The sequence below is a fragment of the Furipterus horrens genome, unplaced genomic scaffold (assembly GCF_987537825.1).
Source record: "Furipterus horrens unplaced genomic scaffold, mFurHor1.1.pri manual_scaffold_11, whole genome shotgun sequence".
In the NCBI taxonomy this organism is placed as follows: Eukaryota; Metazoa; Chordata; class Mammalia; order Chiroptera; family Furipteridae; genus Furipterus; species Furipterus horrens.
Window position 1 is genome coordinate 47,842,030 of NW_028327181.1, and position 24,357 is coordinate 47,866,386.

The window sequence follows — 24,357 nt, forward strand, 5'->3', positions numbered from 1 at the left end:
ATGCGGTCCACCCCCTCCCTCACCTACAGACACACAGATGAACCCAGTGCCCTTTCCCACAGAGCCAGGAGACACCTCAGTCTTCAAAACAACAGCCAGGCAACAATTATTGCTGTTTACATACCAATAAAATCTCATGACTTTTCTTGATCTGTATTAACTACCCATTGTATAAATTAGTATTTGATAATAACTCATGCAGTCCTCACAGCACCAGGAGAAGGGCCATTATTAGCCCCACGTAAGGGAGATGGAGCAACAGCAGCATAAAGAGGTCAAGTACATTCGGAAGGGCACCAGCTGCGAGTGCTGAGCCCGGCTCCACACGCAGGCGCCCCTGCTCTTGATCGCTTCACTCTGTGGCGAATAAGCCTCCCACATGGAGAGCAAACAAGCATGTGCACTGCAGACACCGTATTTGCAGATTCGTGGCATGCCAACATTTACAGGATGTGAAAACCATCCTAAGAGACAAGCGTGGCAAAGGTGTAATCATCTTGGTAGGCTTGCCAAATCGGAGTCTAAGAGCTTTTATGAAAAGTTTCAGAAATGTGGCTTACAGGCAATGGTTTATGGTCAACTGCCTTTGATCTCTCATGTGAAAAATATGTACTTACATATATTGCAGGAAACCTCACCACTTCCTTCCTAAGTGTCGGTCAAACACACTAATTACTTGACTAATTAGACTGTGAAACTTCCCTTACAGATGGTAAAAGTGGGCTATTTCACCCCACAAATTTAGTTGTGACATACCACCAAAAAATGTGGAACTGTCTCAATGGCTTTATTGTAGACAGCAAGAATGAGTTAAGCAAATCATATAAAAATAAGTTAGAAACTAATGAAAATAGTCTGCCCTTTCCTAAGAGGGGATACAACCCAGATCTGTGGGAGTGGAGAGCTGATGCAGCAGGCCTGCCTGCGGGAGTGTTCGTGGACGGGACAGGGGCGTGGAGGCCTGGGACCAGACACCCCCATGCTAGGGGACAGCCCGAGCGAACCACCAGTGCTAACTTGGCTCGTGATTTCCAGGCCCTTCCTTTTCACCGTACCTGTCCTCACAGGCTGCGACAGTACTGTGTCCCCGAGTCTAAGAGAAAAGCCAAGGAGACGTGGTCCCCCATGAGCTCGGCATGTCAGACTGCCCCGTCCGTGCACTGCCCACAGAATCAGCCCTGAACAAAATGGACCGAACACCAAGTGCCGCAGGTCAGGGAAGGAAATGCCTCTGAGCGGCGTGTGCTGACGCTCAGGCAGAGGGGCGTCCGAGCGCCTAGACCCGGCACCTACGCTGTGGAGCCGCGTGTGAGACACTCACCAGCGTCGAGGCTGCCAGTCGCTGCTGTCCAGCCCATGACCGGCGGGATGGCCCCGACGACGGCTCCGACCCACGTGTTGGCAATGCTGATCCTCTTCAGCGGCGTGTAGCAGCAGGTGTACAGGAAGATGTTGAAGAGCCCCAGGGCTCCCGTGAGTGGGTTCACCCCCCAGGTCAGAAGGGCAACTCCTGGGACGGCACAGCAAGTGGCAAAGGACACGGCCAGCAACGGACTGGGAAAGAGCAGAGAACACAGAGCAGTCACTCTCCAGGCCGGTGAGCCACGCGGGCGGTCGAGCTGATGAGGTGCGGATCCTCCGCCCTCCAGGAGGCGGTGTGGCCTTGGCCCCGCCCTGTTACGGGGCATCTTCTTTATGACACTGAAAACGAGGAGGGGTTGTGTCTGCAGGAGCTGTGGCTGCTCCTCCCGACCCTGCTGGCTGGCAGTGGAGGGGACAGTGCTCTCGGTTGGAACAGAGGTTCTGAACCTCCTGGCTGAGGGACGCCAGGCCTCCCTTGCCTCACCTGTGCAGGAGAGCTGGTCACAGGGCACATGTCTGCGTGGCACAGGGTTCTGTTTGACAGTCAGTGCGAACTGAGTGACAGCTACGGATAAACTGCTCAGGATACGATACTGTAAGATCTGGGCAAAAAGTAGTTTCTTAGTTCTGGAAGTAGTTCTGCCCATTTATTTATACCTTATTGGAAAGCGTCACCTAATTAGCAATACTGGGCCTCCCTGTAATAAATGACAGGTTCCGCGGTGCCAGCGCCACAGTCAGGTTATGGACATGGGACTCCCAAGGGAAGGTCACAGTGCTATAAATATAAAAGAAAATTGTCAAATAAAACTATACAATGGTAGTGATCCTTATAAGCCTGATTCTCAAGAGAGTCTACTTTTTTAGAGTAAACTTTGTGTAGAATATGTGGAAGACTTTTTGAAAGTTTATATAAATTGGATCTACTAGTTCCTGACTCTATGCATGTTTGTTTATTCTTTCTTTAGAAACCTAAAGCAGGTTACTCAGGCTGGCCTTCTCCTTACAGAAGCTATAATTCTGCCTTGGAGGAAACCGCTTCCACAGAGTTCAGTGATCCCGCTCAACCAGACTCCACAGCATGCTCACTGGGTAGCAAGGGTCACGGGTATGCAGCTTCTTGGGTGCTCTGGTTTCAGTCACAGCCAGCTCCCCAAGAATGACAACCTTCACCCTCCCACCCCCAAGGGAGACAACCTTCACCCTCCCCCACCCCCAAGGGAAACAACCTTCACCCTCCCCCACCAAGGAAGAGAAACTGCACCTTCCCCCCCATCAAGGGAGACAACCTTCACCCCCCCCCCCCCACCACAAAGGGAGACAACCTTCACCTCCCCCGCCTCAGGAGCTAACACCCTTCTGCCAGCACAGGGCTACAGGTTCCCACGGCAGGCAGAAACCCGCGTTTACACGTGAGCACTCGGCTGGGAATGCAGAGGGGAGAACAGGAGAGCCCATCAGCTGAAAATACTAAGTGAGGTCAGGGAAACAGAACACAAAGCTGGGAGTGGCTTTGATATTGGGGCCCGCACTCTCATCCTAGGCCCGTGACCACTCTGCCCTGGAGACAGAACCCAACGGAGCTGGACTTCCGATGGAAAAAGAGAACACACAAGGACTCTGCTGTTGTCAGGATGCTTACTGCAGGGTCAGTCCTGAGGGTGAATTTCCTCCCCCGGGCCCGGTTACAGATCCCGTGGCCAATGACCTCCACAGCCCTCCCTGCCGCGCCCTCTGTCTTCACGCTGCCTTCTCCCATCACCCCACCCTGACGACTCCCATTCTGAATCTTAGTGACCCACTGTCTCCACTCCTGCTGGAGGCAGCCTGCAGTCCCACTAAGGGCCCATGCGGGGCTGGGTTAGCTGTGCCGGGGCTTCCGGGAGCGGGTCCCCTCTCCTGTGCCCCCTAAGGGGCTGCTTTAGCCCCTCTCCAGCCTTCTCAAGTCTCCAGATGCACCCTGGCCCCCAATACCCGTGGCAGATGGCCTTCCCTTCTATGTGACAGTGACAAGTATCCTCGACTTTACTGCCAGACCTCTCCCCCATTTGGGGGAAAGAGAGCATCTCCATTTTCAAAGATAAATTCTCCACTTCCGCTCTTATTCAATCTCCCCCCAAATCTGTCTTCATCTTCTGTCTTCAGTGTCCATTGACCTTTGCACCCTCAGCTCAGTCACACTGTTCCTGCTTCTCCCAGAGTCCTTCCTCTCCCCCTTTAAACCCAAACGTCCCGATGAGGTGGGCTACATATGTCTTTACTTCCTCAACCCCTCCCTTTCCTGCCTGCTCCCCAACTCTGCCTCAGCACCCACTGACACAGCTCTCCCCCCTGGCTTCCTGACGCGGCCGAATCAGCCACGGTGAAGTCAGGACGGTGCCTCTGCGCTGTTCATCTCCCACATGTGCCGGGGAGAGTTTAGGCGGCTGAAAAGCAGTGCAGACAGTACAACCGTCGCTCTTCTTCCAGTAATGCAGTTTACAGTTTTGAAGAACAGATTTTTTTTTTTTTTCCTATGGGATTCTAAAAAGCTAGTTTTATTTTGGGTGGGAGGAAAACGTAGCTCATAAATATTTTTATTTTTCCTCAGTTGGACCTTGTATAAAAGGAAAGAAAGAAAAAAGAAGGCTGTTCGTTCCTTCTCCAAGGCCTGTGGAACCCAGCTAGACTCCAAAGCACTAGTGTTATGAAAGCCCTTTGAGAAAAGCACACATGAATTTAATTTATTGAGATAGGCAATTTTATGTGTAAGTTTCATCTCACAGAAAACCTCATATGAGGCTTAATTTTGGAGTTTCAATCAGTGCGCTCAGGAGTGTGAATAAAAACCAAGTGGGTTGACAAGGCGTGTAAATGAAATGAGAACATGTACCAGGCAGCCACGATCACTCTCAGCACCGAGGCGCCTCAAGGAACCCCGCTCCCTCCTGGCCTAGGAGGCTGAGCTGGTGAACGTCTAGGCTTTCTCATGTTATGGGCAAAGGGGCTCCAACTGCAAACTCTGAGCTGTATTTTCATGATGCTTTATATTTCCTAAAACATATTATAGAAGTCATGTGTGCTCATTTCAGAAAAATTGAAACTACCAAAAATTACAAAGAAATTCTATATTAGTTATTCAGGGAAACATACTGGTTAATTTCTTCCTAGCCTTTTCCTAGTAATATATCTACTTAAAAAATAACTAAGAACATACTGAATTGTGATTTTGTTACTTACTTTATGTTAATAGATCTTAGCAATTTCCCTACGCCATTAAGAATTCTTTTACATCACCATCATTATTAGTTACACAGTGGTCTGTTCTATGGATATACACAATTAATTCCATCAATATACCCTGTTTGGGCACTTAATATTTTTCTATTTCTTTAATTAGAAATAATGTTGGGATGAATACTTTATAGACAGACTATTGTTCACCACACTGATTGGGATAAAATTCTGAGGATAAATTCCCGCACGTGAGATCGCTGAGCCAGATTTTAGGGATCTTGAACATTTTAGGGACTTTGACTTGTACCACCAATCTGTACTCCAGAGTTTATACCAGTAGACACTTCCCCCAGCGCTATCTGAGAAAGCCTGTTTCTAGAATCTGTATCAACACTGGGTATGGCATTAAAAACAAAACAAAAATTAGCAATGTAAAATGTGTTTATCAAGACAGTATTATCCTCATTTTACAGATGAGAAACAGATAATACGTACAATAACTTGGACACATGATCTGTACATGTACTCAGGCTCACCTGCTGGCTCGCTCATTTAATCCTCAGTTCCCCAACCCCCATCGGTACGTGGGGCACAGGTGCATGATACAGCTTACTGGTCCCCTTATTTCTCAGGTCTGCTGAGGGCTGGAATCCTTAGGTGGGTTGCAGACTCACGTTAGGTTTAGAAGCTCCTTCACTTCACCCCACTGTACAAGTAGCCTAACTTTCTCCTGCATCCCCTGAGATGAAAATGATTGGGAACGGATCAGGGGAGGAGGAGGGAAAGGATGGGGAGAGGAGGAGAGGAAGAGGAAGAGGAGGAGGAGGAGGGGGAAGGAGACAGACGACAGACCTGGGATATAATACAGCGAGCCATACCCGGGGAGCACTTACTCTGGAGTGGGGGACAGCTAACTAGGCAGCAACCATCAGAGCGGTGCCGCAAAGGTATGTGAGACTGGTGGGGTGCGCATGGAAGGTTTCTAGGAAAAAATGTTGTTCAAACAGAGACCGAGTGGACAGGCGGGAACTGGGCAACAAAGGCAGAAAAGAGTGTCTCGGGCAGGGAGCCGCAGGTGAGAAGGCAGGCCAAAGGTGAGAGAGCAAGGCAGAGGCCAAAAACGGGGGTGGGGGGCGTGGGGCTGGCCTGTTGGGAGAGCAGATTGCTTAACAAGGCCACATCAAGGCATCTGAACGCTCCTCTGGGCAAATGCTGAGTCAACAAGGCTTTCCCTGCTGTTGACATAGGGGAACGATCAGGTCTACTTTGCAGAAGGATCCCTCTGCCTGTCAGGACGGCCAGCAACAAGACAAGCACCCATGCATCTAACAGCAGAAGTTCACGTTTAGACGGTTCTGAGGAGTCACGAACACCCCACCACACAACTTTTATCAAATGCTAGTTGAAAGAAACACAATGCACCTAGCTAGTTCCTTAATCAGCCGTGCAGATAGTCCAACCAGCAGAGAGCAGGCGCTCCGCTTCCATGGGGTGGCTTTTAGGTGGACTGGCATGAGGATGATGACAGTTTGCAATTTTTAGATCTATTATTTTGGGCTCTAATTTGTCTCTCCCAAGTCTCCTTTTTATGAGGTGTTTTTTTTTTTTGGGGGGGGTGGTTGTCATATTTTACCTAGCTTTTACAAGTTAACTGAAGCCTTGTTTGAAATAAGGCAGAGTAAGAGTTAGATAAACAATGGGTTTATCTAGATAAACAGCAGAACTTGTACACAATGAAAATATACCAGTAAAACAAGCAAAGAATTCTTTTTGACACTGTGAGTAGGAAGAGAATTTGCAAGAATAATGGTTCTGGGATAAAGAGAAGATATATCAAGTAGATTATTGTTTAAACCAGCACCAGGAAAAACTTGATTGATCGCATGGAAAATATTTTTTAAGAATATTGGTGCGCTCGCACATCTACAGTAGTTTCTGTAATGGCCTTCATTAAGAACAGAGAAATTAGTATCTCTATGAGTGGTTCTTCCTGGAGTAAATCTATATAGGAAAGATCAGGAAAGCAGGGTATGATGATATTGCAAAAAATCCTAATTTTCAATAAAACAATTAATGCATGACTAATGAAAATAGCTCTGTTTGATGGAGGGAGGATGGTGGCAGAAAAAAATATCTGGTGATTTTCTTGAACTAAAAATATATTTTCTATTTATTCACTCACTCATGCAAATAGGTTTATGGCTCATGCTGAGGGTTGAATGATGATCTATTTCCAAACTCATATCCAAAACTGAATTACATTTTAAATTGAGGTATCCTTCTACCAAGCGTCAATGCATGGAATCTTTCTACGCCTGCCTTTCCTGCCTAAGGCTACTGTAGAAAAGGAACTAATAGACTATGAGTGAGGGAAATTTGTCAACACGTTTCTATGAATTATTTATTCTTTCTTTAAAACATATTTCTTTGTTTACTAAACACCAATCTGTAGTAGCTCGATCAAAGTGGAATTTTCTATAAAAATTAGAGACAAATGAGAAGAAATATATAAACTTTAATTTGATTTCTATTTATTGTACTTAATAAATGTAATTTAAATTACCTGACTTTAAAAATAACTTGCTGGAGAAATATGGCCTTTCTGTTTAAGTAATGTGTCAGAGAGGGCTACAAAATGTTATATTAAATCAAGAAAGCTTTATATTTTAAGCAGTTTTGCAAGTAATTGGTTTATATAAAAATTAATCTCATACTTTTGGGTCATTATTTCAGAATAAATGATTTTTAAGTTACAAAATAAAATTTCCTTTCTTCAAAAACAAAAGAAAACCCCAAACTTTAATCAAACCAAGCCAATTTAACTTTAATTTCCTGTATAAATTTGACATTTGAGCTTGGGGAAAGTCTCTACAGATAACTATTCTAAAAACATCTCCCCAGAATGTTATTTAGGAATACTTTATTTCTGAAGAAGTCTCGAGTTATAGATACTGCAAGGCAGCAGAGGACTAACATAAATTTGCAACTTAAGGAATATGTGAAAAAATGAGGACAAGGAACATATTTTAAAAGAAAATTTATACAGCAATGTTTGAAAAGCTATCAGTTGCATAAAAATGATGGTAACCTACTTAAAAACTAAATTAAATTAAATATCTAAACACATTTAAAAGAAATTCAAGAATAAAGAAGTATTATGGGTATGGTTCTATTCAGGACATGGAGACTGTGGCATATATTAGAAAAGCTCTTTTTTTACAAGGAGAAAAACAAAGTAGGTCTGAGCTGAATTGAGGTTTTGAAAATTGCAAGAATCTTATTAATAGTAGGAAAGAGATATGAAAAAAAAAAAAGCTAAGAGACCCTGACTCCACTGTGAACCTCTGAGATTCAGCGTTCTAATTCAGGAAGAAGCACAAGGTGACTCCTGAATTAGGCTACATCATTCGGTTTAAATTAAGGATAAGCTATCTGTACAATGACTGAAATTTGCAGAAGAAAGATTCCTACTGTTGGGCCCCATGCATGAAAATGAGTTCCTAGTGTAAGGATCCACTCTCAGCGTTGTCCTCAGCACTCGGCGAGCTCAGGGACCACCTATGAGTCCCTCCATTACCCCAGCCCCTGGGACACCTGCCACATGGGAGACACAGGCTTTTCCTTTTTCCTCGTTGAGCCAGATGGTTTAATTCTCTAACTCCTTCCTTTTTAATTTACAAGATTCTACACAAAAAGGAAAAGGCAGCTTAGTTCCCTTACGTAAAGTATAGTAAGTCCATCTCCTGCACCACCCACGGGGATCCGGAGCCTTCGGTCTAGGACAGGGTTTGCAAACAACACCCCCCCAGGGATAGGCTGGCAACATAGGGAGTGAAGGGGGCCTACCTAAAAAAATTAGACTGGTGAGAAGCATGGGGACTGCTCTTCAGGTCTGGCTGGCAGACACAGGAGGAAATACGCCAAAAAAGCCTAGGAGCCTGGGACTTTATGTTCAATTTCTCTATTTTTAAGTGTGGGCGAATGCAGAAAAGCACAGATGGCCAGACGAACAGGGCTCTTCAGGGTCTGGCCTGCGGTCCAGGCGCGCGCGCCCTTCTGTGACAGCGTGGGCCCCTCGGCTGGGGTTAGAGCCGACGCGCACCCTCTCACCTCTCCTCCCGACACTGCCCTCAGCCTTCCCTGTGAGTGTTGCTTCTTCGCCCGCTACGATTCAGCCTAGACATCAGCGCGTCCCCCAGAAACATTTCCCCTCAGCCTCTCCCCACGCCCGCCCTCCCCATGGGTGGTCCGCATGCCCTGCAGCTGGCACGGTCCTCCCCGGCCCTCAGGAGCACAGGGTCTGCGGCCCTACCTCCCCTCCCACCACATCCTCGTCTTTTCAGCGCCATACCCTGTACCATTCCCCTTTATATTCCCCACGTCCAAGACGGGGCCCAAAATGGGGGCGGAAACAAACTTTCACAAACCACGCAGAAGAGAACAGCCTTAGGACGCACAGCGGCTCACGGAACGCCCGTCGCGGAGAAGAGCATGTGGTCCCGTCAAACCTCTCACATCGCCTTATTTGAAACGAGAAGGAAAAAAGTGACAGGACACTAGGCTAAATGACTCTGATTATTGATAAAAGGTGTTTGCTCCTATGACTTCTCAAGTGGCTACACGTGATCAGCTTAGTTACTGCGGTTGACAGTTAACTCCTCATATTTATGTTAAAATATCTGAGTACCTGTGGCTATGGAAGGGACACGAGAACTGAAGAGTCCGCCATCCCCAGGGCTGCTGTCAGCAAACGTGCACAACTCACGATGCTTTAAAACCATCACACGCTCTTCCCTTTCTCTTACGACGACAAGAGAAAGGGCTGCTGCTCAGTGTCCCTCTCGTGCACCCACGGCAACAACCAGGCAGGGCTGAGACGCACAGAAGCTGTTTGTTGACTCTTCATATCGTGGCTCATAATGCTGAATTATTTTATTTTAAGAACAAAGTTCTCTATGTTAGACCAAATTTGTTCTTCCCGCCACTTCAAATGGCTGGTTAACACTAAAAAAAGAAATCTCTTACTTAAAAAATGTTTACGTTCTTAGTACATTTGCAATATATCCACACAAAGAGACTAATCATAACAATCTTTAGAAAGTCTGCAGAGCTGTGGCCTGGCCTGGGCGCGCGGCTGCTGGCTGGTGCGACTGGGTGATGAATAACGTTCATAGCTCCCCTGCAGCCCACAAGACGTTTACATTTGCTTAAGTGCTTACTGGTAAAACCTTCAGTAAATTTGAAAAATGTCTCCTGTAAATCCCTATAATACTTAAGCTAAACCCTGTTCTTTAAGTTAATAATGCCAGCTAAATAATCCATTTCATTTTGAAAACTCCATCTTTGTCATTCATTGAAAAACCAGGTACTGGCCATGGCCAGCCTTGGTTCCAAGTGTTTAAATTTATCCTCTCTAAATAACCTTTCACGGGGCCCTACCGTTCTATCTCTCCGGCTCACAGCCCACACCCAAAGCTCAGAAGTCATGGATCCCTCTCATCTGATCCATTAAGCTGGGGAAACTAATGCTGACATGTATTATTTCCCTGTCAACATCACCAAGCTGAAAAATGGATAATCAAAGGAGACGTAATCAAAATACAGATGTGTTTTAAAATAACAAGGAAGAAGGCCTAGCCCAGCCCTGCTTCTGCAGGCAGCTTTCACTGGCCAGTCTGTCCTTACCCGAATTTTCTTTTCTGACCTCCTAAAGAACTGTGTGTTTGTACCAATTCACTCATTTCACCCAATACATATTTATGGGCTCCTCTGTCCTGTCTGCTAAGCATTTTATGCATCTGGCTAATTTTTTTCAGTGAGATTATAAGCCTTTTGAGCATTATAAAAACAGAACTGACAGTGCTGGTAACATTATAGGTGATCAATAAATTCTTAATGAATTGAATTAGACAAGGGAATTATTTAATTCTAAAATGTACAGAGGAAACATTAGGCCTTGACATTCTTAAGAAAGATTAATTTAAATTAGAATAGATCAGAAAAAAGGTTATTACTTTAAAAAAAAATACACGTGTAAAATCCATTAGAAATCTAAGTCTGAAGAACATCAATTTGGATAAAGATGGAAGATTAAATGTGTCTATATCCCCATGTCCTCTCTAAAAACAAAGAGAAGAACATAAAACAGAACATTTCCACTTTGAGAAAACCAGGAAACACTCCAAATGTCCCTGCCAAATACGGGGCAGACAGTGTCAGAGGATAAATACCTATGTACGTCTGAGGCAAAATATGACTCAGTAACAAAGAATTTCTACCTTGGGCTTTGATGGCAAAGAACAGAGAGAATTTCGTGTGAAGTGTGTGTACCGAGGTGGGAGCTGGGTCACCACCGGGAGTAGATACAGTGGAGTCAGGCTGGGATGCCTGTCCAGCCGAGGGCAGGCTCGCCTTACGCAGTTGCAGCCCTGGAAGGGGCAGCCTTAGGTACCCCCCGCCCCCAACTGCCCCCACACTCCTTCCATGGCCACAGGGACTGAGTGCACCAAGCCTGGACAATCCAATTTTCTCGCACAGGGCTTTGGAACTGGGACAGAGGATTCAGCTGGAAGACCTTGGGGACTAAGGCAAGGTTACCATGTTGATGATGTGTCAATTTAAGGGAAAGTGGGATCAGAAGAGCCAATCAGAGGGAGAAGGATAAAGAAGTAGAGAGAAAGGCAGAGATGAACAGTGAGGGTGGAAGCTGAAACGTAACAGGTGAAGTGTCGCGTGGGCCACTCTTTCCAGAAGCCTGGCTATACAAAAAGAGGAGAACAGAAGAGACACTACATGTAGCAGCTGGTTCAACAGACTTTTCTCTGAGACAGAAGGACCGCTTGTCCAAATATAATGTCAGAAGAAAAGGACCCAATGGGGCAGTGGGGCTGGAAGAGGTACTGAGAGGGACCCCAGGGAGGCTGAGCCGAGCACCTGCTCCAGGCAAGCTGGTCTCTAGGTCCCAATGCATGCAGACCACACCGCAGAGACGGGGTCCCACAGGTCCTGTGCGCCCCCAACAACTTCCACACACAGGGGGTAGATTCTGGCAGCTATTACCAGCTGTGGAAGAATGCTTAGTTCTCCTTGAAGAACTGAGATGTATCTTAGGAGGAACTATTGGGGACATTCACTTGTAACTGCACCTCTTCCTCTGACCCCTCCCCATAACCACCCTGAAACTCCTAAACCCATTTTATCCAATTATCCAACGTTGCAAGTAGCCACAGAGCTTCATTAAGTGGAAGGAGTTCAAGGAACTGAATACCGGCGTGATACACAGAGGAGAAGGAGGGAAGTTACTGGAGAAGTAAAAACGGCAGAGAAGTACGAGGTGCCGAAGACAAACCGCACGGGACTCTGCCTGCCGCAAGCTCCTGCACCACGTGCGTCGGGAAGGACGGCCAGCAGCGGACCCCTGGGCTGGGGCGGGCTGCGCGCACATTCGGCCTCAGGAGACAGATGCAGCGGCGGCCGCAGGTTGACAGCGGTGAACTCTGTGGCGAGGAGCCGAGACCAGAGGTTAGTTAACACAGTGCCCTTCTGACCCAGCAGCACTTCTCTCGGGACGTCCTCGGATGCACGTGCGAGAGCAAACGCTGCCGAGCGCACTGTGACTCCAAGTTCATCCACACGCATCTGGGAGGCTTCCCGAGTGCTGGGAAGCACCATGGACTCAAGCGCACCAAGTGGCCCCAAGCCATTTAAGACTCGGAGAAAGAATTCGACCACAAGGGCCCCAGAGCAAAGGGAAAAGCAGAGAGACACGGGCCCACGGGGAACTGCATCTGGTAAACAGGAGCTGCAAAAGGATGTCTCTGAACCTGCATGCATGGAAGGCCACAGTGCTCTTGAGACTAGACAATCAGAAAAACGAATAACAAGAGTAGGATGACTTTAAACATGTCATCTTAGTATAAAAATTCCTTTTCACCAGTGAGGAAAACAGAAAAAGCAGCATTTTTCCAAACAGTTGATAAGGGAGACAATCTTTTCCTTCCTTGCTTTCCTTCTCCTCCTCTTTTTTCTGTGATACCTTAGACATACAGAATTGGCATTTATGTAGGCAATAAAGTAATAAAGCACTGTCCTCTGAACTTTCCTTGGAAAAATGAAACAAATTATAATGCAATTTCATAGATTTTATTCTCATTAAATGTTATTTTAGTTGTTAAGGTTTTCCCCTTTGATTCTCAAAAAATTACAGAAAATTTCTGTTGCCTAAAATGTCAGGGGTATGTTTATATTGTAATTGACTATTTCAAAAACAGTCAATGATCTTACTATCCTTTATTAAGTATATTCAATGCCATTTTCTCCTCTGTCTGGAACAACACAGACAAAGGGCAGCAGCCCCAGACTGGCAATCAAACCGTGATGGGACCAGATGCACGTTCATCTTCTTGTCGCCCAGTGGAGCTACAGTCTATTTAGGTCTGCCCTAAGGTAAAAGTATATTATACTCAAATCATCCTACAAAATCCCTTGAAGTCTTCCATAAAGTACATGCTAGGTTATGTGTGTATAATTCCAGAAAGAAAAATAAAATAACTGTGTTCACAGAAGTTTGAGAATCACTGAAGTTATATAAGTTATATTAATAAGGGAGAACAGGCCCTGGCTGGGTGGCTCCTTAGGTTAGAGCATTGTCCCCATTTGCCGAGGTTGGGTGTTCGATCCCCGGCCAGGGCATAGACAAGGATCAACTGGCGAATGCACAGACAAGTGGAACAATAAGTTGATGTTTCTCTCTCTCTCGCTAATCAATAAATAAAAAATTGAAAAAAGGGGGGACAAAATAAAAGTCTATATTTAGCAGACTGGGCATCCCCACTCTTCGGCCTTTAACATGACTTGCAGAGGAGGAGAGAGGGAGAATTCTAAAGGTTCAGTCCCCCGCAGGGTTCGTGCCATTCTGCCTCCAGGCTGAGCACTGACGGCCTGACGCAGGGTGTGGTTTTGTTGCGGTGGTTGTGAGCATCTGACCAGAAAGTGGGGCTGCTTCTTTGCTGGGGTTAGGCTCTCGCATCTCCTCTGCTGTTCTGCCTCATAATGATCTGTGTGGTACCTATGCAAAGAGCTGCACTTTAAGAAAGGTGGACATGCATTGGGACAGACAGAAGCTGCAGAAGAAAGGAAAAGGGAGAAGGTGCGTAGAAATGAGCAGGAAGAGCAAAGGCAGAGAAGCGGGGATGCGCGGAGTCCTTCTGTGGGAGACCGGCGACCACGGAAAGCGGACGCAGTGTAACTGCGCGTGCAGGCAGCAGAGGCCGGCCTCGGCGCTCACCCACCGTGACCACCCTGCCCTGCGCTCTCATCAGCGCCCCCCGGGACCTGTAACTGGCGTCTCTGCTCACTCTCCTGACCCCCAGCCCACCCTGGGGAGCCCTCTGTGTCCGTCTGGGAGAAGGTTCTGGAGGACGGAAACAGGAGAGGCGCGGGGCACAGGCAGCGCTGGGGCGCAGGTGTGCCGCAGGGCCTAAGGAGAAGAGCGTTGATGCCACCTCACCGGGGGGTGCCAACAGCGATCCCTTCCAGAGAAAGACACGCCCACCCAGGCAGCGAAAGCACAAGGGGCCACCCCTGGCAGAGACCGGGGAAGCCATGGCACCTCGGTGAAAAGTCAGCAGTCCCCGTTAGTCACAATATAACAAAGGGGAACACAGTGGGGTGCGAGACTGAATAACTGGGAGGGATCAGACCCTGAAAGGCCTTATATGATACAGTGAAGAATTGAAAACTAACATTTTTTCTTAACTATATTTAGGAGATCCCAAAAGTTTTAAGATGGAAACCAACATGATTGTTTGAGGAAAACCTACCTGGCAGCTGAGTGAAAGAGAAGTGGAAAAGGGTTAGAGAGAAGGCAGAGAACCAGCTGGGACGAAACTGGTGACAGTCTGAAACTAGAGCAGTGGGGCGCGAGGGCAGAGACGCAGGGGAACTGAGGCGATGAAGGGAGTAACAGGAAAGAAGTCTAGCGCGACTGGCAGATGCTGACTTTGGAATGTAAACTAACAAGTGTGTAATGAAAAGGACAGTTTCGTGGAGAACAGATGAACTGGGACGGATGTATGGAATCTGAGATGCCCCCAGGGGTGCCCCCAAGGGATGTCCAAAGGCCCAGGCTCAGAAGCGAGACGTGGGCCGCTGCGACAGACAGTGTAGAACATGGTGTCTGCTGGGGAGTGGGGGGGGGGGGTGAGAAGGAGGCTGACGACCCCCAACAAAGGAGCCAGAGAGGGGGAAGAGCGGGAAGAAGAGTCTGGAAAGGAACAGCCAGAGGGGCTCAGTTCTCGTTCACCCTTTGGTTCATACCTTCAAGACTTCCTTCCCTCTACGTCACCCCTGACCTCCCGAGTTGGGTTCGTTCTCCTCGCTGTACTCTCAATCTATTCAGGCATGCCCAGATCTTAGTATTTACCACTGCCCCTCGGGTATCCAGCACAGGGCCTGGCTTGCAGGTGCATTTTAAAAATACAGCTGTCGAGTGAACTGTGCCTTTGCTCCACTGAGTCCTCACGCACGTGTGTGGCCATCTCCTCAATGCGGCTCTCAGAGGATGGAGACCACGTCACTTACCTCTTCGTAAGCTTAGCAACGGGCACGCAGCTCTGCAGGGACAACACCCTCACGGATGTGCCCTGATGACGACAGCGTGGTGAAGGGCTCCGGAACTGCCTACTTCCCAAGGAGTGCTTGTGCCAACTTACATGTGATAATGAAAACATGCGGCTTTTACTTTCTGAGTTCTCTTATTTGCCAAGTGTTTTGCTTTCTTCCCCCTTTCCCCCGAAATTATTCTGAATTGCCTGATAAACACTGAAATTATTTTAAAGCAAATTTTGAAAACAGATAAAAGTTCTGCAAACAGCCCTACATTTCTCTAGAGTTTTTAAACCCATTCCTCAACAATGAACTTTTGTTCACATGATTTTATTGCTTTTACTGTGATCCCCACAATGACAGTGTGTACGAGATGAACATGGCTGGGATTGTGGTCCCCTTATGTGTGAGAAAGTTATGGCGTGGAGTCATTCCGTGACTTGCCTGTGCAGAGACTCAGACAGCATTTTTCATTACCATATGAAGAATATCTGAAGACTGAGATGTTTTCTATTAGACAACTTCTTAAAAATCGCCACTCACTACATTGAAATTGGATGACACCAAATCTGACTAGCTGATAAGGTGAGCTTCTCTGAGAGTTGCCTTCATCACATTATAGGAATTCAACTTAAGTGGGTTTACTCGCCTGCAATGTGAGTTTCTGATGTGTGACATATGAATTCTAAGGTGTGTTCTTTGCCAGAGAATAAAAGGGAGCACCAAGCCCAACTTTCCTCAAAACAACTGTTCAGAGCCACGGCATTTTTTGCCAGAAATATCCGAACAAGTCATTTGACCTTATTGATCTCTTCCAATTCATAAGAAAACATAAAGATACTGAGTGTCACTTTTAAAAAGCAGTTTAAGGAGGTCTGCATTACTGTGTCTACCTGTAAACTGACTGACATACATCATACTTTCCATTTATGTGTTTCTTCCTCTTTTGCGCAGAATAAGCAACTGGAGTTTGTGTGCAATAGCCTTCCAATAAGGAAATTCTGTGGTCATGATCATCATTGGATGCATATAGTTATCATCCAAACTGGACATTGTTGAGGGGGAGAAGGGACACTATCAGTAATTCTGCTGACACAGCTGGTGTAAAGCAGGACTGCCCAGGGCAAATGCAAATGAACCATTTGACCTTGGGCGTATTTACAATCATGCCGTGGCAGAGCACTTCCCTGCACCAGCTCTTTGATTCTAGCGAGCACCTGGTACACCCGCAGCACCCACAGCGCCTCTCCTCTGCCTTCCAGCTGAACTGGGAAGAGATGCAACCTCAGGCCATTCTGTTTGGCCGCGAGCTTCCTATTCCCCAGCTGCTTCAAGGCCATACAGTCTAAATGGTTCTCACTAGGAGCTGTTTGCTCTTTGATATTTTGTCTCTGGCTCACACTATGATGCCTTAGAAATCTATTTCTTTCCTCTACAGAAGTCAGTAGGAAATTCTTCTAATGTCATCACCAAGTGTCCCTTTTGCCCCTTCTCATTTTTAAGAAGAGGCAGAAGTTAGGTCTCCCTCGAGTGGTGTTTTCTTCCCACGGACAAGGCACTTTTGGAGACACTTATGTGTCATCATTAGGAGCTCAGGGTGTGGAGTCAAATGGACCCAGCCAATTTGTTGTTCTGCTAGATGTTCACAGCCCTTGGAGCCACAGTTTTCTCTCTTGAACACTGAGGGGAATTTAACTATCTCATGATTGTCATTATGATGTAACTGTGATGCCAGCAGGAAATGGAGGCTGAAATTCACACTTCAGTATTATTAACTATGTGATTTGATAGGCTTTTCTTGCGGTCTTATCATTTATCCTAAATTCTATTGTTTGTAGACCTGCCTTCCATTACCACTTCTTTATTTAACTACGATAGTGTTATGATGTGGCTAATCCTTTCTGGAATGAAGAATAAATTAAATGAGCAAACAGAAAGCTCTATCTTCAGTGTTAGCTCTATAAGGCATCTCTGTCCACCCAGCGGCCACACTTTTCTAGAAGTGAGAACCAAGAGCACAGAACAGATGTGCCCCCATAAGTGCAGATGAGTCAAGGGCTCCTTTCGGGTCTGTCCCCAGATCCTCACAAAATCACAGAACAACTAGTCTAGGAGTAGGTTTCTTAAATAACACATTTCAAAGTAAACTGCAATCACCCGAAGAAGTCAATTAAATATGTTTTCTCCATAAAAGTTTACAGAATGTCTTTAGAATGGATAGAAACCAAGCTACGTCCAGACTGAAATAGCGGTCAACGGCAAAAGACTTCCAAGGCTTTCTTTCCTGGACCTACTACACTACTACTACCCGTTGACAGTGACAGGCACTCACCGCTTGCGTGCCAAATTGTAAAACAATCTATGAAATTGTACAGATACAATAAGGCATATCAGCTTAAATAAAATGGGGTAGTAAATACCAAAAAGAGAATTTCAAAATAAACTGGCTATACTTTGTACTCAAATGCCCAATAGCCACAATGAAGGTGAGAACCACCAAAGCTGAGAGATGAATGTTAAAAGACAGTCTACAAGACTTTCTACTACACCCCTTCACACATCCACCCATAAAATATTTGTGTAGTAGATAATGATTTACTGTGTTATAATAAACACTGACTGACAAGATATAAACTCTTGAGTTTTAAAATTATACAGCTCAATGCAAGATTTCTGCCCCAGGCTCTTAACATTTCCTTGTACCTATTTAGTAAAATAGATCCTAGATATAAAAATAAGGTAGAATCTTTGTTTTTCAGGCCTATCATTTGTGCCCTAAAATAGCAATTAAGGTTATCATAAATGAGATTCTGCCTCAGTCATCTTCCAAACAAAAGGTGAAGTTAAAGACTAGTAACTGTACTGTAGCCTCTCCGAAAAGCCGGGCCCTGTGGATCCCGTCTGCCAAGGCTCTGTTCTGGAAGTGCTGAGAGACCGCGCTGTCCTGAGTGCAGAAGTGACCACACTGGGCGAAGTCAGATGAGCTCCTAGGAGAACGGCTGGTTTTCACCTGAGGGCCACTATGTGCCCAGTGACTACTTGCCAGGTCTATGTCCCCCTGTTTCCACTGGTTCTGAAGAAGAGCACAATTTTACTGAGGAAGGTGACTGAAGAGAACTGCTGAGTAAGTTAAGAACCCACCCGTGGTTTGGCCAGTGTCAAGAGCCGCTTTCAGCTTTTGATGTAGGTTACAGTTTGCATTCTCCCCTCTAGAACAACGTGTCTCAAGAGTACTCTGACATTTTCTGAACATCAACATAGCAGATAGTATTAATATTTCAAAAAAGGAAATAAAATATAGGTAGGTGAGATTTCTGTTTTTACAGACTTTCATCTGGCTTTATTGCTCTTTTCAATAAAATGGTATTTTAAGGTCATTTAAGAATTGAACAGCTAAAACCAGTTAATATTAAAAATCATTTTTACATAGACTTATTGGCCATATCTGCATTTGTTTCCTTTATTGTTTTATTAATATGTGTTATTTGATCCACAAGTGTTGCCCCAATAAATCTGAGGCTCCGCAGGGGCATTTCCTGGAAATACGAAAAGAGGCTTCACTGATTTGTATAAACCATTTGGCTCTTTTTACTCTACTCGACTTATGATAATCTATTGGATTAAAAAATATTTTAAATGCCAGTTTTGAGGTCTCCAGGAAGTAAAATGTTTAATTATTAACCATTAGTGATATTAAAATAGTTATAGCCTTTTAGTTCCACGTAATTAAATTTAGTGAAACAGAGTAATGGAGGCAGTAACTTACTTGGCATATAACAGCATTATCAGTTTACCTGAAAAAATAAGGCTTCAGACATGAGTTTCTTCTGTGGCCCGATATGGATTTGTCAGAAATCATTCGTGTGAATGGGCTGATTTTAATTAAAGCCACTACAAGGGAAACCAGCCCATGTCGCGAAAAGGAACTGAATGAGTACTCCGTTGCCTGAGTCCCTCCCACAACAAGGCTGCAAATCTTAGATCGGTTTCAGCGCTCTGCAGCACATTTCGGGTAGAGGGGAAAAGTACTGTGTTTCCACACCACTACGTCCCTTTAGGTGTGTGTTATTTTCAATCCACAACCCAAGGCAAAAGACTGGGAAATGATACAAGGTAAACAAGCAAATAAATGTTTCTTAATGTGAGAGCTGTATTTATAATTTTACCTGATCTGTCCACGAACCAGAGGTCTGTTCTTTGTCCTATTCATGTTTGAATCAAATGGCACCTCAAAAAACTGCAAAGAAGTTGGAAAAAAGAGAAAACATTAAATATAAAGTGAAACAATTCTGCTTTAGCTCTACAAATTTTCCCACAGTTAATTTGATTTTAATTTTGATAGTACAAATTAACACTCTTGGTACGTTTTGGAGGAAAAGTTCCTGGAAGAGACACATTTTAAAAAGTATACCCATTAATTGTCAAGAATACACAGTTTCTCCTTTATCTTCTCTGAAAACTACTTGGTAAATTATATAGCTGCATTCTTCAGAGCCACTGTTTCAGGCTGTAAGAGGGATAGTTTCGCCGTATTTGACGTAAATATGGTTTTGCTATTGCTTTATTTGGAAGTAAAATGTGACAGAACGATGTACCTGAGCACCAAGCCCATATGGTGCACTGTGGTGGCCACCATGGTGTGTCAATCCTGCGAACCTGGCACTATGCTCCCAGAATTCCCGTGGCTGTACACCTGCAGGTCAGGGAGAGCCATAAGAGAGGCTTGCATAAGGTCTGGAAGGCGGAGGTGCAGCGGCAGCCAGCTGCACATGTGGGAAGTTGGTGTAAGGTCAGGCACTGGTGCAGCTCACACACAACTGTGGATCTGCTGGTTTTCCTTGTCGCTTGGAGTAGCTGTAGCTTCTCCAGCTCCTGCCAGATCTCGGGCCTCAGCCAGTCCCCAGCTTGTCCACTTCTCATAGTATTGGGCCAAGTCTACATGCTGCTCCCTGATGAAGGGCACCAGCTTTTCTGCAGGTCACCTGTATCATCCAAGTAGCATCCTGGGAAGCACGAGACACAGACAGTTCCAGTCTGTTCTCATGAGATTCAGCTCATCCTTGCAGGTGCCAGGCCTCTCTCACTTTCTGCTACCTTCCTGATTGATGGCTCTGCTTAGGTCAGACAGGCACCAGGCACAGGTACACCAATATTAGAGATCGCTTAACTCCCAGGATCACACCAGGCCTAAGCCTATAACACAGCCCACATACCACTCACAGTGACTCTCTGACATTCTGATCAAACCCTAACTCATACAGGCTTTTTCTCTGTTACTCGCAACAGTACCACTACTTAAAAGTACTTAACTTTTCAACATGTTCATCTTATCTAATGATCTAAATGGCAGGCTTCCTGAGATACCTGAATTTATATTCTTAATGTTAAAGGGAGCTATGCAAATAGGCACTCAATAGTAATCTTTTAATAAACCATCAGTGCAAAAAACCATGTACCATTTTAAAACACAACATTTATAAATATTAAAAAATGTTTGCCTGTAAGTCTATATTCTTTATTAAATTAGTTCAAGTTACATGCAATTAAATGTTCTGTTTACGTTTCCTTCTCCCTCTAAAAATTCAAACACATCCTATAGGTATTTGAAATAATCTTTCCTTCATGATTATTAACTTAATTTCACAGCACTAATGAGGATTCCAATTATAGATAACATTATTTAAATGCTGGCAAGGTGTTATTTATATAACACAGAAACTCCTGTATAGTGACTATCCTGGCAGTCCTGAAGTCTGTGTGTGTGTGTGTGTGTGTGTGTGTGTACATGCAAATTCCTTCTTCAGGAATTCTAATGAATTATTTCATCTGGATGAAAAAACATATTGCTTTTTTTCTACTTTCTGGCAAATTAGCCACCCAGAGATGAGAACTGAAGCCTAGAATGTGTCAATTGACCTCCAGGTGCCATAACTTGGCCGTAGCTTTTGACTCCCACGAATGCTTAACTTTATCAGGACAAGCAGCATCTGGGTAAAAAACAATGCTGGCCGAGACTTAAGATTCATTTCACTGAGGGCTCAACAACCTTCCTAGCACCAAGGCAGCGGAGCTCATCATGCTCCTTTATTCTCTTTTCCATGTATTCTCTATAATGCTTTCAGTTAGGTTTACTGCTTTGGTTTAGATATTTAAACCACATTTCCAAAGCATAAACACAGTATATTTAGATGAGAAATTTAAATACTTTAGAACCTATAGTTTACTTTAATCTGTTCACATTTTCCTGTGCTTTATACATTTTTTAAATGTTATCATTTCAGTTGGATCCAACTATTTCTGAAGGAGTGAAGTAAAACTCATTTATAGGTGTTGAAAATAAAATACAAGTGCAGTATTACCAACACTTAGAATATAAATATACTGTTCTGTCCCTTTTTAAAATTTCCTCACTACTTCAAATACCACCAGAAGTAATATGCTGGGGCGAACAATTCGGACAGCTGCTCAGACCACACTGACTCAGGGGCCAGGCCTGGGCTTTCCCTGCTTCTCTTAGAAGGGTCTGTTCACTGGGCCCCAAGTGGACATATAGCCTGGGGACCTTTTCTCCCTCCCCTCTCACTCCCAGCAGTGACAGGTTTACCAAGTAGGTATCCGATTCCAGCTGGGTCAATGGAGTCCTTCCCAGGTCTTTACAAACGAAAGTCCAGGAAGACATGCCCTCCGCCCCCTTACATAGCCTGTCCCCACGGAACAGGACACAAGGGGAGTGGAGGAGAGACCTACTACTGATCCCTTGGGACAAGTCACGTCCACGGCCCCACCGCTGCCCTTCCCGTGTTACGTCAGCCCTGTGTGGGTCCGTACCTCTTGCCTCCAGAGTCCTCATACATGGAGACTAAAAATTTCAAACACCCGAGCGGTGTATTGCACAGACGTACATACCATGCTTTTTCCTTCAGCACACAACTTATTTTCTGTCTCTCCCTTACATTTTCAAAAGTTTTCCTCTGTCTCTTTTCTTCATCAAAATCCATCAATCTTTCAGAATGATTTTCATTATAAATTTTTCCTTTTTTTATTCAAGTTCACTACCTCACCATCTTCCTTCCCATCAATAAGATAATCCTTCACACTTCTTGCCCTCCAGTAATCCAATGATCAGTTATATTACTCAGGTTCTTGGGGTTGCAAATAAAATAAACAACCCAAACTAGCTCAAATTAAAATGGGGCTTTATCTCTACAACAGGGTTGTACCTGCTTTTACTTTAATTTGTTTCTCATCCTCACCCAAGGACATTTCCCCCACTGCTTTAAGAGAGAGAGGACGGAAGAGAGAGGAACATCGATGTGAGAGGGAAGCGCCGACTGGCTGCCTACCGTTTGCTCCTGAACTGGGGATCGTAGTGCCCAGACGCAGACAGAGGATGGGGGATCGAAACTGCAACCCAGGCATGTGCCCTGACTGGGAATCGAACCAGCCACCATTTGGTTACAGGCCGACGCTCCAACCAACTGAGCCACACCAGCCAGGGCAGGGCTGTACCTGCTTCTAGATATTACTAGATTCAGTATCAAGTGTGCTTTCAGGACTCTGGCTTGTTGCATCTCTTGAATCTGCGTGGCACATTCTATGTGCAGGCTCTCTCCATGAAGCACACAGACTGTCACAGACAGCCACAGACCGTCATGGTCTCAGCAGCCCTAGCAGAGTTTAGCGCCAATGGCTCCACACATCATCATGGCCAGGGCACGAGGTGACTACCCTGTGAGTGTAGGACGGGTGTTGGTGGAACGATACAATGACATGGTACCCCTCTCAAACCATAAGCATTCTTTTTTCTATAGGAGGGAAAAACTCTATTACCAGAAGACAGTGGGAAGATGTCGGGCAGACAGATGTAGTGAAATTATTTACCACTCACTGTAAAGTTGACAACCCCAAATCATGTCGTTTCATACATGTCACACCTATAAAATAACTTGCCTACCATAGAAAGAGTATTCCTAGTTTAAGTGTCTGAAACTCAATGATCAATATAAACATAATAAATGATTTATATTAACCTCTGTCTCATAAGAAGTTTAATAAGAGCAGTAAATGGGTCATTTTTACCCCCCAGAGTCACATGATTAAGATACAGGGCACTTCTATACTGTGTAATGAATATTTATTAGATGCCTACTATAATACCTTTGTTTTCTGTTATACTATGTTTTTATGTTAGTAAGTTATTATTACTCCAAAGAAATGGTGCTCAAATGTAACATATGTATATAAATCCTTCTAATACTACTGAATTTTGTGAGCTAAAATGACAAGATACCCAAAGTGGACAGAAATACAACTTGGCCTGAGTGATGAACTTTTTGTCTCTACTTTGATTAATCATACCCTAGGAAAAAGTAGATGTATTCTAAAGATGTTTGTCAAGTTCAGAAAATAATGGATTTGATAATGAGGCGCAACTCTTTCTTTCTCTATGCTAAATAACGACAGCAACATTCTTTCTAAATACTTAACGAAAAACCAACCACTTGAACCTTGTCAGAGCTTGTTTTCCACCCACCAAGCGTCTGTCACTCCAATACAGCTAAAGCTTCCAAAATCCTAGATACTGTCTCAGTTACTCTCAGACCAAGTTAAAGGGGTGTTAAACAAAATAAATAAAGGCCAGGGAGGGGCACCTTTTCCAGCAGGATTCCACATATCATTATTTTCATCTTCCAACTCAGTTTAAATACCTAGTCGGCCATTACTCTTTCATTGTTACCACTGTTTTACTGCCATACCTAGAATAAACAAATTAAGGAAGACTCATTGTTCCCACTGACTTTTCCCCACGAGCATTTGAAATAACAAGCATATGTGCGCCTGGCGTGCTTCAGAAGTGGCTTTTCCCCTCATGTGACATCGAAGGCACATTCTCCTCTCTCATGAAGCTGTATTTAAAAGCTCTACCCTTAAAGAAAAATAATAAAAAGCTATAAAAGGTCACCCAGCACTTATCAGAGGCCCAAAGTACCACATCCAATATGTACAAAACTCAGAAAGTCACATCAGTTTTGAGCAGCTTCAAAAAGGGTGCTGGGGGTAACCCTTCCTCCTGCCAGAAAGACCTCAGATTGTAACCCTGCTTTCGGAGGAAAGACAAAAGGAAAACACATTAAAATATTTACAATATTTGCCTCTGGGTAGACTTGTGGGATG

The 24,357-nt window shown here is 44.9% G+C and overlaps 1 protein-coding gene across 1 annotated transcript in view; it reads right to left on the reverse strand.

Moving 5' to 3' along the window:
• Positions 1-24,357, reverse strand: part of COX10 (cytochrome c oxidase assembly factor heme A:farnesyltransferase COX10) — a 117,278-nt gene that overhangs the window by 13,134 nt on the left and 79,787 nt on the right. The window contains exons 5-6 of the mRNA XM_090291936.1: positions 19,350-19,420; positions 1,322-1,554 (exon numbers count right to left, since the gene is read on the reverse strand). Coding sequence (XP_090148062.1) covers positions 1,322-1,554; positions 19,350-19,420 — 304 coding nt within the window. The remainder of the gene's footprint in view (positions 1-1,321; positions 1,555-19,349; positions 19,421-24,357) is intronic.